At 55.1% G+C, this 16,072-nt stretch overlaps 1 protein-coding gene across 1 annotated transcript in view; it reads right to left on the bottom strand.

The window, feature by feature from the left end:
• Nucleotides 1–913: 913 nt before the first annotated feature.
• COL8A2 (collagen type VIII alpha 2 chain) overlaps nucleotides 914–16,072 on the bottom strand; it is a 29,617-nt gene continuing 14,458 nt past the window's right edge. The window contains exons 2-3 of the mRNA XM_030231840.2: nucleotides 10,060–10,250; nucleotides 914–5,660 (exon numbers count right to left, since the gene is read on the bottom strand). Coding sequence (XP_030087700.1) covers nucleotides 3,739–5,660; nucleotides 10,060–10,234 — 2,097 coding nt within the window. The 5' untranslated portion in view covers nucleotides 10,235–10,250 and the 3' untranslated portion in view covers nucleotides 914–3,738. The remainder of the gene's footprint in view (nucleotides 5,661–10,059; nucleotides 10,251–16,072) is intronic.

Genomic DNA, 16,072 nt, shown 5'->3' with positions numbered 1-16,072 from the left:
CTTTTAAAGCAGCTTTATAATTTTAAATGTTTGGAACTCCTGACGAGCAAAGAGCTCTTGTTTAAAGACTGGACCTCTTTGAGCCTGAATTTACATCTGTAATAAACCCTTTTGTTTCTTTGGAAAGAAGTAAAATCCCTCAGTTATCTTTGTTAAGTAACCACTGCTTCTTTGTTTTTCCTCAAGTAATGAAGTTGTGCATCCTCAGTGCCAAGAGGAGCAGGAGTGGTTCTTGCTACCAGGGTGAGTTTACACTGGGCATTGCAGGGAGGGCCTTTGGAAAGGCCCCTTTTCCTTCTCAGCCTGTGGAAGGAGTTCTGGTGCTGGAATCCAGCATGTGATGATGGTGCAGAGACCAGGGAATTCACTGGGAGCCTCATGAATGGCAGCAGGAACATGGCTTGCTCCTTGGAATGAGCTTTTGAAGGTGCCTGTGTTCAGCCAAGCTTCCCTGGAAATGTTTCACCTCTTAAGGTGAGATCAGGTGGGAAAAGACGTTTTCTTCTCTTTGGACTGTGAGTCTGTGAAAGTGCTTTGCAAATGATTCACCAGTCCTGAGTGTTCCTGACTCACTCAGGATTGAGGCTGGCTGTGAACAAGGTGTGTGATGTAGGATTAAAAAATCATGGAAAAAAAACACACAGAAGGGAAAGGGAATCCCTAAGACTTCACCTTGAGTCCCTGAAATTAATAATCACCAGGCTGGAAGGATCTGGGTTTCAGCCTTTTCTAAAACTGAATTTCTGGGGACAGGAGTCTTTTCCTTAATCACAAGAGACATGCAATAACTTTTGCATAAGGATATCAGTTAGGGAATCTGCTGGGAGTGAGCGAGATGATTTGAGGTGGAAATAGAATGTAAGAGAACTGTGAGGCAGAGCAAGACCCAGAACAAAGCACAGCTGAGCCCACCTCTATACAATAAGTTTTATTGATGTTTGTCAATACAATCAAGTACTGCAGTTTTAGTTGTGAAGAGCAGGTCAGTTTTGGGTCACAAAGAGTGCATTTTAAACCAACTTTTACTAGGACAGTGCATGTAATAAGTATTTACAAAACTAGAAACCTCTATATACTAGGCTAGAAATGAAGATACTAGAGGCAAATTTAAAAAAAATAGTAAGAATTTGTATATAAAAATGCACATTGTAATGCAGTTTTCAGCATTAAAAATAGACATACCTCATCCAACCCAAGCTTTTTTATTCTTGTGATTGAAACAAAAATCTCACGTGCTCACACACACGACAAAAAATAATCCTTTCTGCTGGCTAATATGTACTCAGTATTCCAGAAAAAAAAAAATCCTTCTGGAGAGTGAACAGCCTCCCTCATCCTGTGCATCCTTTTTTTAGCCTAACTATGTTCGTGTAATATCTTTGCTTTCCATTAGTGTGTAAATGTAAGAGGTTAAATAGCTGCTAGGGGTGATTATGAGTTTGCTCTGCATGTGATAGGAAAGTGGAATTACAAAACTGTATCTACAGCACAAACTTAATCTGGGGGTGGCTGCAGTGAGGAGTTTGGTCTTTGCTTTTTGCCAGCTCGAACAAGAAGTTTGGAATGAAGCAGAACAGAACAAGAAGAGATGGGCTGTAGATTAGGCACAGTATAAATAAGTTGCTTTCAGGAGCAGGATGAAGCTCCCACCAGGCATGGCAGCTCTTGGCCCTGCACGAGGCTGGACCAGCTCAAATCCTTCTATTCTCCAGAGAAAAGGAGCCAAGTCCCCTCCTAGCATCCTCTCCTACCAAACCTGGGCTTGGAAAAAACATCTGAGCTTCCACTTTTAATTTAAGGGACTGTTCCTGCTGGGAAATAACCTGTTAGGATCACAACCCAAATGGTCCTGACCACACCTTCAGGAGTTAAAAACGTCCAGTGGGATCAGACACCTTCCAGCTTGGAGGTTCATCTCTGCATGAAACTTGCAGCTTTAAGGAGAGAAATTCACAGGGAAAAGATCCCAGGGAGGGGACACACAGCCAGAGCACTGGCCTTCCAACTGCAAATTTCCTTCTTGTGTTTCCTAATTTCAGGGTAGGTGAGTTTTTAAAAGGAAGGCCTGAATGGCAAGAGGCAGAAACACAGGACAGGCTTGAGGAGAAAACAAACAAGCAAAACAGAAATAGGAAAAGAAAAGTTGTTTAAATATCTCATAGAGTCCCTCTGGAAAACAAGCCCAGTCCCAGTCTTGCTACGTTTCTTTGGCCATCAAACAGGCTTTGGGAAAATGCAAAGGTCAGAGCTGGTGACCAAATTGTTGCTGTTTCTCAGGGATGTGCCTTTGCAGAAGGACATGCAGTGGGATATGCACATGGATTGACTTCAGCAGCATGCTCCTGGCCTAGGATGAGCAGCATCCCTGTCCTGGAAGTGGCAGTGACTGTTCTACTGTGACAAAACCTGCAAAGCCACAGGATCTGTGTGGGGCAGTGCCGTCATGCCTGGCCCAGAGCCCTGCAGCTCATGCTCAGGTCAGTAATGCTCCAAGCATTAGAGAGACAAAGTGGTAACAACAGGCGAATGTTGATTTCTTTAACCTAAGTCACAGAGTGGCCCCTGGGCTGGTGCCCTGTCACAGGTATTGCACTACACTTGGAAGTGATGTTCTTATATGGGTCATAGCACCGTGGTGAAATCACTGTGTGGAAAGTTAGAACCAGCACGATCTTTTCTTAATTCCAAGATCCCCAGAGAAAGGGGGGACACCAATGCAAGAGTTCACACATCCCAAAATAGTGAGACAGGAAAAGCAAGTTGTCCATCAGTGGCACTTCCTTATGTCACATCAGCTGGCAGCACCGTGAGCTGGGCTTGCACTGCCATCCTTGTGTGGGCAGAGATGCTCCTGAGGCCAAGCAAGTGTTTGGGCTGCAGAGACAGATGGGACAGGACCAGCCCTTGGACTTCCCAGCAGGTGAATGGAGAGAGCAGATCGTTGTTCATCACGGGGGTCCCAGCTTCCCTCACTGCCTTTGGAACCGGTCATGGCATCCTCCCAGGTACCAGTGCCTGGATGATTTTATTCCTAAAGGTGCTGGGGGGGAGGGTTAAAAATAATATTTACTTCTTAGAAGAAGGTGCTTATGCATAGTGTTCCACTCTTTAGGATTATAAATCCAACCACACTGAATCTGGAGTGAATCGGAGAGACTGTCCCAAAGCACAGTCTGGAAAAACAGGCGTCAGCAAGCCTGGAACTTGGGCATCTGATGGTTTGGAAGGAAATTTCTCAATCCAGCGTGGATCCCTGCTGCTGTATGGGTTTGTGTAAGTGCCTGGGACCCTGCGTTGGTTACCAACACATCAGCCATGACACAGCTGGATTTATTTATCTAGCATTCCAAATGGGAATTGAGGGCACTTGACACAGACCATGGGGGTCTTGTCTTCCCTCTGGATCACAGAGCCAGATCCTTGCCATCCCAAGCGTGTTCCTGTGTTTGATGTCCAATCACTGGGGTACTTATTCCAAATATGCTTTGTTGAGGAAGTTGCTTCCCTCCCTCCCTTCTCCCTCCCCCCAAAAAAGAAAGATAGATGTATAGATGTCTCCTTCCCGATTACCCTCTTGACTCATGGATCAAACAGCGTGAAGCAAGGTCCCATGACAATGTCTTGCGCGTTCTTCCCAGTGATTTTTCTTTTTTGTATTAATTTTAAAACACTTTTTTAATCAAAAAAAAAAAAAGTTTATGGCTAAAGTGGGTGAAAAGGAAATGTGCCCAACAGCTGTTATGTGGGGCAGAGCAGGAACCCAGAGAAGGAGGAGTGGATGTATTCCGTGGAGTACAGCCCATTGGCCTGGTCCGAGGGCATCTGTACCCAGACCTGGTCGTTCTCCTTGAGTTCAAGCACGGCACTGCCCGAGGCCTGGTCCAGGTACCCCTTTTTGTACTCATCATAGGTGTAGGTGGCCGGCACGTTGTTCTTATACAGAGCCACCCAAACATTGGTCCCTTTGACGTGCACATGGTAGGCAAAGTAGTAAATTCCAGACACGGGGCAGGTGAAGATCCCGGTGACCGGGTTGTAGCCATTGTGCCCGTTATACAAGGTCCGGTCAAACTTGACGGGCATGCCGGAGGCGGGGAAAGGGGAGGTGAGGATGGCAGTGAAGGCTGGTGCGATGCGGGCAGCGAGCTCTCCTCGGCCGTACTGTGGCTTGCCTGGCTTCCCATTGCCCAGCACAGCCCCCTCCACTCCACCGTCGGGCAGGTGCAGCCCTGCGATGCCCGTCTCATCCAGCACTCCTGGCGCTCCTGGTGGCCCAGGTGGCCCCGGTGGCCCTGGTGGCCCATTCAGCCCCGGTGTTCCTGGCATTCCGGGTGGGCCGATGGGTCCGGCCATGCCAGGCTCGCCTGTCTTCCCCTCGCCAGGAATGCCAGGGAGCCCGGGCTCCCCTTTCAGGCCTGGTAACCCCTGAGGCCCCATGGGACCAGCAGGTCCTTGCAATCCCGGGATGCCGGAGGGGCCCCTCAGCCCCGGCTGCCCCGGGATCCCACCGTCCCCTTTGGGCCCGGGGCCGCCCATTAATCCAGGCACCCCCGGAAGACCAATGAACCCTGGTTCACCCTTGGGGCCTATTGGGCCGGGAGGTCCCAGTGACCCGGGCAGGCCTCTTTCTCCCGGCACCCCCGGCTTCCCTGCAAAGCCATTTGGGCCCTGGTCGCCGCGTACCCCTGGCATTCCCGGGGGCCCGGTTGGCCCCACGTCCCCCTTGGGGCCGGGCAGCCCGTGCTTGCCTGGCAGTCCCATGGACCCCGGCAGGCCCGGTGGGCCAATGATGCCAGCAGGGCCTGGCTCGCCCGGCTCACCATCAACACCGGGCTCCCCCTTATCGCCGATGGCTCCCTGTGCCCCGGGCTGCCCGCGGTCTCCTTTCAGGCCAGGCATGCCTGGCTTCCCATAGCCCGTGGGGCCTGGCAGGCCAGGGAGGCCGCGGATTCCGGGCTCTCCCTTCGGTCCCATGGGGCCCTGTATCCCTGGCACCCCTGCGGCACCTGGGACACCGATCCCATCGATCCCGGGGGGTCCCCGCGGCCCCACAGGGCCGGGTTCCCCGGTGACACCCGGCCCGCCTGGGGGACCCATGTCGCCCTTGTCCCCTGGCGCGCCCGGCAGCCCATTGAGGCCAGGCTTCCCAATGCCGGCAGGCCCCGGGGGCCCCGCGGGGCCGGGAGGGCCCCCGTTCCCCCGGGGCCCCGGTAAGCCTGGCTTCCCCACACCGTTTTCACCCTTCATCCCTCTTTCTCCACGGGGACCCGGCTCTCCTTTCGGGCCAGGCTCTCCCCGAAACCCGGGCAGGCCAGGGCCGCCCTGGGGACCCGGCTTCCCATTGACAGAGAGGCCAGCTGGCCCGGGCAGCCCCGGCGGGCCGGGAAGGCCCCTCGGCCCTTGCTCCCCACGCATGCCAGGCTCGCCCTTGGGTCCGGGCATCCCTTTCATACCCGCCTTCCCGGGGAGCCCTGGGATGCCAGGTTTCCCAATGCCTGAGAAGCCCGGAGGCCCAGCAGGCCCAGGCTGGCCGTGCATTCCCGGCTTCCCCGTGCCCGGTTTTCCCGGGTAGCCGGGGGGCCCGGGAGGTCCACGTGGGCCAGGCTTCCCTGGCGGTCCTGGCTCCCCTTTGAGGTCCATGGGCAGCAGTGGCGGCATGTCTGTGGAGAGAGGAGACAGAGTGTCACTAGAGCTGGCCGTGGGCAAGGAGTGTCCTTGGAATGCTGGAGCCAGGGTCTCTGAGTGGCCTGGGCTGGGCTTGAAGGGGGACCCTTCCACTGAAACATGGCAACAGCAGCTTCCTGGGGCCCCACATCAGCAGGGCTGTCCTGAGGTGAGGCCAAAGCCCAGAGTTCTCTCCTTCCAGCTTCACATCCCTCCATGATGTCAGGTGACACCATGGAAGGTGCCAGTGCTTGCTGTCGGCTCTGGCAGGGCTATTTTGTGGTGAGTTTGAGTTACTGCAGGGTGGTTTTGGAGCTGGATTCAAACCTCCTGCTGCCTCGCTTCCCAGCGGCCTCGAAAGCACCGTGGGATTCAGTTGTTCCTGCCTGGGCTCAGCTGAGAGGATGGCGACAGAGCGAGCCAAGACTGGGGATAATCCCTCACCCCATCCCACGAGTCCAGGGCCTTGGGAGACCTTTAATCCTTTTGGATTAAAAAGAAACTCTTGGACATGTACTCCAGAGCCTGAGGGGGCAATAGATGTATGGGTTAGGCCATGCCTACAGTGCTTGCTGGCACAGCTCCCAAGTCCAGCAAGGCAGAGAAAAACCAAAAAGCAAAAAAGCTCTGGGGATGGAGGAGAAGCCAAGAGCTGGGAGGGAAATGCAGCCTCAGCTCCGTCCAAATGAGTCAGCCCAGCTGGGAATACGCCGCAACCACTTGACATTTCAAGAATTTATTAAGGTCTTTTGCAAACGGATATAAGAAAGAAACTAATGGGCTGAGAGACTCCAAAGGCAAAGAGAGGCAGATGACATGCCCACCACAGCTCAGCATGGAAAGCACAGACATGAGCATAAATAACTCCTCGAGGCTGGCCTAGGCAGGGTGTCACCTCCCACGTGACACCAGGAAAGGGTGAGAAAGAATAAATCTGAAAAACTCTTTTTTGGGCAGTTTGAAATGAAGGAAATACTCGACAGTCACATGTACATGCGATGATGGTGAGAAATGCGAAAGGCAGAGGAAAGGGCTATGACATCTTGGGTGAATTTAAATCAAATCTGCCCAAGGGAGATCATTCCAATTGGGAAGAGATCTATGTGGACAAGTTCCTGCCATGGGGATGGATGCTGCCTGGGAGCAGGATACAAGGTCTGCCAGTCTGGCCCCCTCAGTGAGCCAAGCTGGGCTTTGGGAGCACCGACACACATGGTGCTGGGATCCACTAGCACGGAGATTTCCTCAGTCAATGGGAAAAGCTTATGGGAGATTTGAGACACGTGAAAAGAATAACTGTGGCAGCAGCAGGCACAGCTCCTGGAGCATCAGAGGTGGCTTTGCCTGCCCTGAACACAGCAATTAGCTCTGGCCCTTCCCAGTCTGGTGCCGCTGTGTTTTCCTTGGGTGATGGAAACATTTTTAGAGCTTATCTATAAATCAAAGCCTGGCCCATGTCCCCAGCTGTAGCTGTGGTCACTTGGCTCTCTTGATGAAGGAAATACTTGTCTGTCATGATACTGCCGCTGGATTTCTGCATACTTCTGCTCCTCACCCAGGAAAATGGTGTGGAAAAGTGGGCAAGGGAGCTGTGCAGTGCTGCACTATTTCTGGGGTTTGGATTCTGGAAAAAAATTCTCCAGTAAATTATTTCAATGTGTTTTCTCTCCCCACTTTTTCTTTTTATTTTTTTATTTTCTTGCAAGGGTTTGAAATGAATTAGTTTTCTAGGTCATTTTGCATGGAATCAGAACAAGGATCTACAGCTGAGCCCACGAAGGAAGGAAAAAGCACACACACTCTCTCTCACACAAGGCAGTGGAGAGAAACGCCAGGCGGGAGCTGCCAGCTTGCAGGCGGCCAAAAAAGCAGACGGGAAAACCAAACCAGGGCCGTCAGCAGCGAGAAACTGGGACACTGCAGCCCCACTGGTGTCCGATTTCAAAAGCTCATGTCTTACCACAGACACATGTCTTGGAGCTCTGCACTTCACAGCACCAGCGTGGGGTTCAGTGCTCCCCTTGCTGCATGAACTGAGCTGCTGTGAATGTTAACAGAGCCAGCTGGGGCAGCAGGAGGGGCACAGGGCAGGAATGACCCCTGGGAGCTCCCACCACAGAGCATCCCACCTCCTGAGGAGCATGGACATGGCCAGGTGGGTGCTGCAGCCCCTCTGGAGCTGTGTTCATCCCAGTAAGGACCCCTCCTGCCTGGAGAAGGGACCCAGCAGCGCAGACCAGCCAGCAGAGGAATAATCCAGCAGGATGGGAAGTGGTTCCCAGCCACGAGCAGCCAGCAGCAGGTCTGGCCAGCACAGCCAGATGACACTGCAGGAAGGAGAGGTTGGCTGCTCTGTGGTGGAGCCTGGCCGAGCTTGTTCCAGAGCTGCTGCCAAGCTTTGTCTCGTGAGAGAGTTTCACAGGCTCACAGGGATGTTGTGTGGGATCAGTGTTTTAGCACCTCTCATACTGTCTCCCAGCAGTGGGTGCTCCAGCACAGCACTCATTTCTGGGTTTACCTGGCTGCAGGGCCATCTACATGGTTTAAATCAAGCCAAAATAAACCCCCATTGTGCAAATCTCTGCTTCAATGTTCTGAGCATTTCAGCATTTAGCAGCATCTCCTCCCCTGAGCTCCCTCTATGCTCTGGGGCAGCTATTTTTGGGTGAGAAAAAATGTCTGGCATCCTGAGGAAACCTGTCACTCACCAGATGGCACCTGGAGGCAGGAGGGAACCCCCCGCCCCCCAGGTGGGGGTCCCAGCCCCGTGGCCAGGCTGGGGCAGCACGGAGGGCCCCGCACAGCTCCCCCCGGGTTGGGGTAACCAGCAGGGGCACGGCACAGCCCTGCGCCGTCGCGGCGAGTCAGCTGAGCTCCCCGAGCAGGGCAGAAGGCCAGCAGGGATTTTCCTTGCCAAATTAGAGGTTAAGCAGAGATGGGAGCTCGGTGGGATCCAGGAGGCACCGGCTTCCCCAGCTGCCTCTGTGCGGCCCCACAGCTGGTGGCTCGGGCTGCAGCTGTCCCTGTGCCCCTCTCTCCTGTCCCCCACCTGTCCTCTCCTTCCCATGGGTTTTAGAGGAATAATGTCCAAGGGACCTATGTGCTCTGCCCTGTCTCAGTGTCTCCTCTGCCTGGTCTGACCTGGCAGAGCTTGTCCAAACCCCTCCTTGCCCCAGCCTGGCACACTCTGCTCTCCCCACCATAGGCAGCTTTGCTCAGAGGCAATACAAGTCACTCCCATGCATAGGAGGAAGGGAAAAAAGAAGGGAGAACAGCAGGGAGAGATTTGAATCCAGTCCCACCAGCAGCTGAAGTGTTCCTGTGCTACGCTGGAAGGTTTTGGCTCTGGCTGGGATTCAGGGAGCAGCTTTACAACAGCTGGGAAGGGGGTAGAGAGGGGGGGCTTGTAGCACACTTCAGCTCCAGGTTTTGCTGTGTGTTTTCTGACACATGTGCTGGGCTGAACTCCTGATAAGCCATTCAGCCCTCCAGTAAATCAGCCACTGGTGGCCCAGCCTTCTCCAGTTTCTCCTCCCAGAGCCAAGACCTGGGAGGGTCCAGGTCTGTAACAACCCATGGGGAGGCTCCAGTGGCTCTTCCCAAGGGCCAAGCACTGACCTGGCACATCTGGATACCTGAGCCCAGCAGTGCCCATCCCGTGGTGGTGCCAGCACTGGGGTGGGTGCAGGAAGGGCAGCTGGGGACAGGGGATTACAGAAGGCTGGGGGTTCTGGAGCCCCAGCTGTGCAGAGCAATGACCCTGGTGCCTCAGTCCCTCTGGGGGTGCATCACTCAAGTGGGGAGCGATTTAACACGTCTGGAGTTTCTGGTTGCTGCTCTTCGAGAGAGGAAATGTCTCTCTTCTGCTCTTCCCTTGCCAGGCTGGGTCTCAGCTCCAGCCTTGGCATTCTTTCCTTTCCCAGCTGGTGCAAAATGCAGACAGGGAAACGGAATAGGTGGAGGAGTAGAAAAAGTCTTGCCAGGACAGCTCAGGTTTAACAGCAGGGAGAGGCAGAGACAGCGAGTGCCTCCTCTGCCCTCAGTGCAGACACTGCCTTCTGTGCCTCCTGCTGCTGGGGATGGGCAGGAGGGCAGGAGCCAGAGGCTGAAGGGTCCTCTGTGTGCCCTTGCTCCTGGACCAAGGTGCTGTCCCAGCCCCAGCAAAAGGCTTCACTTCCCTGCTCAGCCTCTACCCTTGTCCACCCTGTTCTTTTGCACTGGGTTAAAGACCCAAATGATCCAGCCATGCTTGGCCAAGTGTTTTGGACAGCAGCACCCTCGGCTGTGCCAGGCAGCTTCCAGGAGCCTGAAGGGTAGAGGGTGACAAGTGTCCAATGGCTGTAGGTGCCATGTCCCTTTCTCACTGCCCCATGTCCCACAGAGTGCATCCCTTACCCAGGTACTGCCCTTTGCCTTCACGGAACGGGGGTCCCAGGGGTCCCTTCACCATGGGCTGCATGTACTTGACTTGAGCGTAGCCCCCCACGCCACCTCCTGCCGCCGAGCCGGGGCCCATCACCAGCACCAGCGTGCCCAGCATCACCGGCAGTGCCACGACGTCCAGCAGCATCCTGCTCCCACAGCTCCTGCAGACAAAGCAACAGTGACATTGGGTACAAACCCCCCACCTCACCAGGACCAGCTGGGAGCCTGGGAATGATCCCCTTAGGAGCAGGACTCCCTTGAATTTGCTTTTTTGTGGAGCAGATATCCTGAAGATGTTGCCCTTCCCGACACACGAGAGCTGGGAGATGCTCTGTAAATACAGTTTATAGAATAGAATCCCAGAATCACTGAGGTTTGGAAATGGTCTTGGAGGTCCATTGAGCTCAACCTGTGACTGATCCCCACCTTGCCACTAGCCCAGAGCACTGAGTGCCACATCCAGTTGTTCCTCAGACGTGTCCAGGGATTGGGACTCCACCACTTCCCACTGGGCAGCCCATTCCAATGCCTGACAGTCCTTTCCACAGAGAAATTCTTTCTGATGTCCAACCTGAACCTCCCCTGGCACAGCCTGAGGCTCTTCCCTCATCTTGCACTGTAACCAACCATGGGGGTGCCCAGTGGAGTCTTAAAGAAGCTGCCCTGAGTGTCTGTGGCAACTCTCACATCCCTAATGCATTTTTAACAAATATAAGAGGTGGGAAAAAAGGCAGATGAGACCTGCAGCCCATTGAGCCCAGCATTGCTGTCACATCCCTCAAGTGAGCAGGGGCTCTCTCACAAGAGCCACGGCCCCTGTTGGGAGGCACAGGCTGCCATTGCCAACCCCTGCATTCCCTGGAGGCCAGGAAGGGTGCTGACCCTCCCAAATGGGTGCTGAGCCTCCTGAGTGGGTGCTGAGCCTCCTGAGCGGGTGCTGAGCCTCCCAAATGGGTGCTGAGCCTCCTGAGTGGGTGCTGGGCCAAACCCACAACGTGGGAACCAGAGATTTGCTGCGTTTGTGGCTCAACTGCGGCGCTTCGCGGGCAGCACTGGGAACTCTCACAGACGAGGGATGGGAGCAGCAGCCTCAGCCTTAACTGCCTGTTTATTTAAAATAAACCCCCTTTATAAATACTCTCTTCCTCCAGCAACTCTCCCTGTCAGCTCCCCGTGCAAAGCTGCAAACAGATTGATTTGCAAAGAACATTTATTTTCGAAAGCTTAAACAACACGTGACGTCAAAGAGCTTTTTGCTGCTTTTCCTCCTTCCCGCAATAATTGACCTGTGGTGGTTATTAATGAGAATTAAACTCCTGGCCTGTCCTGCCAGGGAGCAGGGGCAGGGCTGCTGCATGCTGGGATTTCATAGGAATTTCCTGATTCGCTTTTGCTGAAGCAGCAGTGAAAAAAAAAAAAGCTGCAGCCTAGAGAAAAAACAACCCAAATTAAAACAAAATTAAAGCAAATGAAGTCAAGGGAGCAGGGAGCCCTGGCATAGGATTGTTACTGATGCCACAAGGGCTTGACAGGTTTTTGGAGTCTCCAGGGACGAGGCAGACTTGACAGCTGCTCTTGTGCCTGGAAAATGGTCTGGGAGTCAGCTGAGGGCTGGAGGGGACAGGGATGGTCCTGCCATTAGCAGCACGATGGACCCTGTGAGGATGCAGGTGACTGTGGCAGATGCTGGAAGGGGAACTCTGCTCTGCCCATCCCACCAGTGCCACCGGCCTGGAGCGGTGCCATTCCCACTGTGGCACCCTGAGCTGTGGCTGTGGGTAGGGTGGCACTGCCAGGGACACGGGTGACAGCCACCCCTGGCCTCCTTGGCAGCACGGCCGGGGCCTCGCCGGCATGATTGTTTTTCTGTCTTCAGGGTCGAGGAGAGGGAACGCTTCTTTTTATGAAGCAGTATTTTACAAGGATTTGTTTAAGGGGAAAAGAATCCCATTCTAAGGGATTGCAGCTGTAAAAATACAGTTTTTGTTAAATAAAAGAGGAGAACAAACCCCTGAATCAGCTATTTACTTGTTTTCCTTACCTGGTATGACCCCTGTGCCTCCATCTCACCTCCCTCCCTTCCTAGCTCTCTCCTCTCCCACCTGGGCTGGATTCACCCCTGCTCCTCCCCTCCACTGAGCTGTTTTCTCAGGATGCTGCCATGGGAGCAGCACCTGGGGTGGTTCAGCCCCTTGCTCCTGGGCATTGCATCCTCCTGCTGTGAGACCTCAGCCTTTGGAGAGATGTGGGATTCAGCAAAAAGTGAGCCAGAGGAAAGGGAGAAGGAAGACAAGGGAATCTGACCACGGTTTCATTGTGTATTGGATTTGAAACTGAGTTCCCTGCTCTGTGCCCTCTGTTACCCCTTTGATTCAGCTGGGTCACTCCAACTGCCCCAGTCTCTGCAGAGCAGCAGGGGGAGCCTGGCCTGAGCCCCCAGGTACATGTCCCTCAACAAAAGGGGTCTCTGGTGCTGTGCTGTCCCCCCTGGCCATGCCCAGCACTGGGGCAGGAGGCCTCCTACTACCCAGGCTCTCCAGGCAGTGATTTAATAACAATAAAATGGAAACATCTGGAGTCTCATATGATGGATAAAGTGTGCACAACGTGCTTGTGGAGAGGCTCTTTCATGCTTGAAATCTCCTGTGTTATGAACTGATAATTAATCACACGGAGCAGCCACACGATGCTCCCATCTCGCCTGGCAAGCTGTGAGTGGTGGCAGATCCATCATGTGTATGGGGTGGCTACAGACAGATAGGGGTCACCTGCCCATCCTGGGGGTCATCTGCCTGTCCTCCTCGGGTCTGGGGTCAAGAACCTGCTTTTGTATGGCCAACAGAAATCCCATGAGATTCATTTTTTCCCCCACTTTGAGCAGGGGAGATGCTTTGGGGGTACCAACTCTAGCCCCTCCTGGCTCACTCCACTCTGCCTGGGCACTGTAACCACCGGGCTGGGCACTGTCCAGCTGGGCTGCTCTCCTTCAGGGGCAGCTCCAGGCCCCTAGCACACTCCAGTGCGACCAAAACCATCCCTTGTCACAAAGCCAAGCCCAGCAGGAGCTGCTGAGCCAGGAGGGTTCATACAGGGGCAGCACTTGAGGGGTCCCTGCTGTTCTCTGGGGATGCTGGAGCAGGATGGCGCCCAGCAATCCCCCACTGCCCTGCTCTGGGGGGAGCAGGGCCCCGACCCAGCACCGAGACCCCTGGCACGGCTTCAGAGCCGCCGCCGCCACGCTGACGGTGCGAGTGTCGGCTCCCCTAGCAGGCGGCGAGCAGACGTGTTAAAAACCCTTGGAACGCCATAAAAGCACTGGGAACAGGGAAAAAATCTCACACTTAAACCATGAGAAAAGAGACAAGAAATGTCACCTTGTTCTTGCAGGATAACAACCAGCCTGTGCTGCCTCCGTCGCTCCGGAACTGCTCGTGGCTTGTGCTGGGCAGCCTGGTGAGCTCCCAGCGTGTTCCTGGCGTGCTCCTGGCCATTCCCAGTGGAAGAGGGCTGCTGCCCCCCGCACTGTGCCACTCTCCCCACAGAGCCCATGTCAGCACTCCCATGCCTGTGGACTGGGCAATGTTCCTGTGAACGCCATGGCCCCGCTTCCCCACGGACACGGCCAGGGCTGTTGGCTGAGCTGCAGCTGATTTATGGCCCCTGTTACTTAAATATTAATGAAGGGCCTGGCCGGCCCCGCGCCTGCTCCCTTTGAGGCTAATTATTTTTTAAGTCAATATATGTGATCCACGGGGGATCTGCCATTGTGACTGAAGGTCGGCACAACGGGGAACTTGTTTAAACCCGGCAGTCAAAGCGTGGTCAGTTTGGGGCACAGCATGTGCTCTCTGGCACTCACCCCAGCTCTGGCCCCACATCCATTCTAAGGCCAGGCCAGCCCCACAGAGAGGCTCAGGGATGAGGCAGGATGGAGAATTTGGTGCACTTCAACTGCATGCCCAGGCTCACTGGTGAGGCCTCATCCCATCCCCATGCCCATTGCTGTCCCCATCCTCTTCCTCATGCCCAAGCTGTCCCCATTCTGTGCCCTGGGATCACAAGGCATGGCCACCACCTCTGGAAGCCGTGGCAGAAGCTGGCCCAGGGCTGGGGGGGAGCTGTGGGAAGCTCCTGGCACCGGCCCAGGGCGGGGGGACGCAGGGAAAGGGAAGCACCGGGAGCAGCCGGCGCGTGTGGGTGGGCTGGAGCACGGCTTGGCCGCCACCGTGTCCCATCGAGCCGCTCCATCCTCCGGTCATTTACAATAAAAAATAAAGCAGGGAGGATTTCCAAGCCCAACACGGGGCTGGCCCGGCTCCAGCGGGAGGTCGATGATTTGCTTTGCGCTACACATGCTTTAAAAATAATAATAAACCGAGTCAAAAACGAAAAGTGAGCTATGAAGAGGGAGAACAGCACGTTGTTTCCGCAGGCCGGGCTGTGAAAGCCAAAGGCATCAGGGAGCAGCTCGGCTGAGCAGCGCCGGAGCGCGGGGGAGACTTGGCACCAGCCTGTCCTTAACTGCATGACACCTGATCCCATCCAAGGCTGCTGTATGCGCTGCCGGAGCCGGAGCCGGAGCCTCGCCCGCCAGCAGCCCAGGGAACAAGAAAACATTTTCCTTGAGGAAGAAAAAACACCCCACCCCATCTGCAGGGATCTGCTCCTGCACACATTGCCTATGACTGGCCCTGAATGGAGTGGGATCGTCATGGCGTGGCATGGCATGGCATGGCATGGGGTGGCTTGGCGTGTCATGGCCTGGTATGGTATGGCATGGCATGGCACGGTTCAGCATGGTATGGCGTGGTGCGTCATGCCACAGCCTAGCAGATCATGGCATGGCATGGCACAGCATGGTACGGCATGGAAGGGCATGGAAGGGCATGGTACGGCATGGTGCATCATGGCACAGCCTAGCAGATCATGGCATGGCATGGCATGGCATGGCCGTGGTGCAAGCTGCCCACAGCTCACACTTCCTAGAGCCTGGGTCCGGGGTCCTGCAGCGATGCCAACACCAGGGGCGGTGCCACCACTTGATCCCGCGGCCGCCGGGTCAGGGCTCAGCTCAAGCGGATTAGTGACCCCGGGCGTGTGTGCCGGGAGCGCAGCCGCAGGTCACGGCTCAGGGCTTAATCCCTCACCTCCAGCTGTCAAAACTCCTCGGCAGAGCGGCACAGCCCCGGCGGGTGTGCGTGGGGTTGTGGGCATCCCTGCGGGAGGGTAGGCACCCGAGAGCCAGGCGGGCACCCCCGGGTCAGTATTGGCTGGGGTTTGGGTCCTGGTCTGGGTGGAAAACCCTGGCTCGAAGCTGCAGGAACACCAGGTCCTGCCTGGGGCAAGGCTCAGCCTGGCTCAGGGCATCCCTGGGGTGCTGCAGTTCCCTCATGGATGTACAGCTGGGAAGATGCCCACGGAGGTGAGTGGGACCCAAGGGACCTGTCCCCCCTTGCTCTGGCCCCAGTGGAGTTTCTGCACCCCAAATCCTCAGTCCCACCCCCCTGCCAGCCTCCACTCCACTGAAATACCAGAGCTGCAGCATTAATAGCAGGGTTCCCTGCCAGGTGCATAGTTTGACCAGTCGAATCACACATGCCAAACCACAGGTATTTTATGAGACGTTTCCTGTTATGAAGACATTTTTGTGGGGATTCATATTTTTGTCTTCCTTTCTTCTTCCCCTCTCCTCCTCCTCCTCTTCCCAAGGGGATGGTGGCCTGCCCAGGGGCAGCTGTGACGCTGTCCCTGAGGGCTGGAGGAGCAGAGCAGTAGCCAAATGCCAGAGTAGGGCTGCAGAAGGGATGAGGGTGCTGAGGGTGTTGGAGAGTTCCATCCCCTCAGCTGGAACCCCTTTCCAGGGGACTGCACAGGGGCTGTGCAGAGTCCAAACTGCCCTGTGAACCCAGGCTCAGGCCCTGACCAAGCACAGACACTTGTGCCTGGCTCCTGGTGTGAGATGTGGAGCATTTGCCCAGACACC

Source organism: Serinus canaria, chromosome 23 (assembly GCF_022539315.1).
Source record: "Serinus canaria isolate serCan28SL12 chromosome 23, serCan2020, whole genome shotgun sequence".
In the NCBI taxonomy this organism is placed as follows: Eukaryota; Metazoa; Chordata; class Aves; order Passeriformes; family Fringillidae; genus Serinus; species Serinus canaria.
Note: the sequence above shows the minus strand (reverse complement) of the source record. Positions and strands in the feature narration are given on the sequence as shown.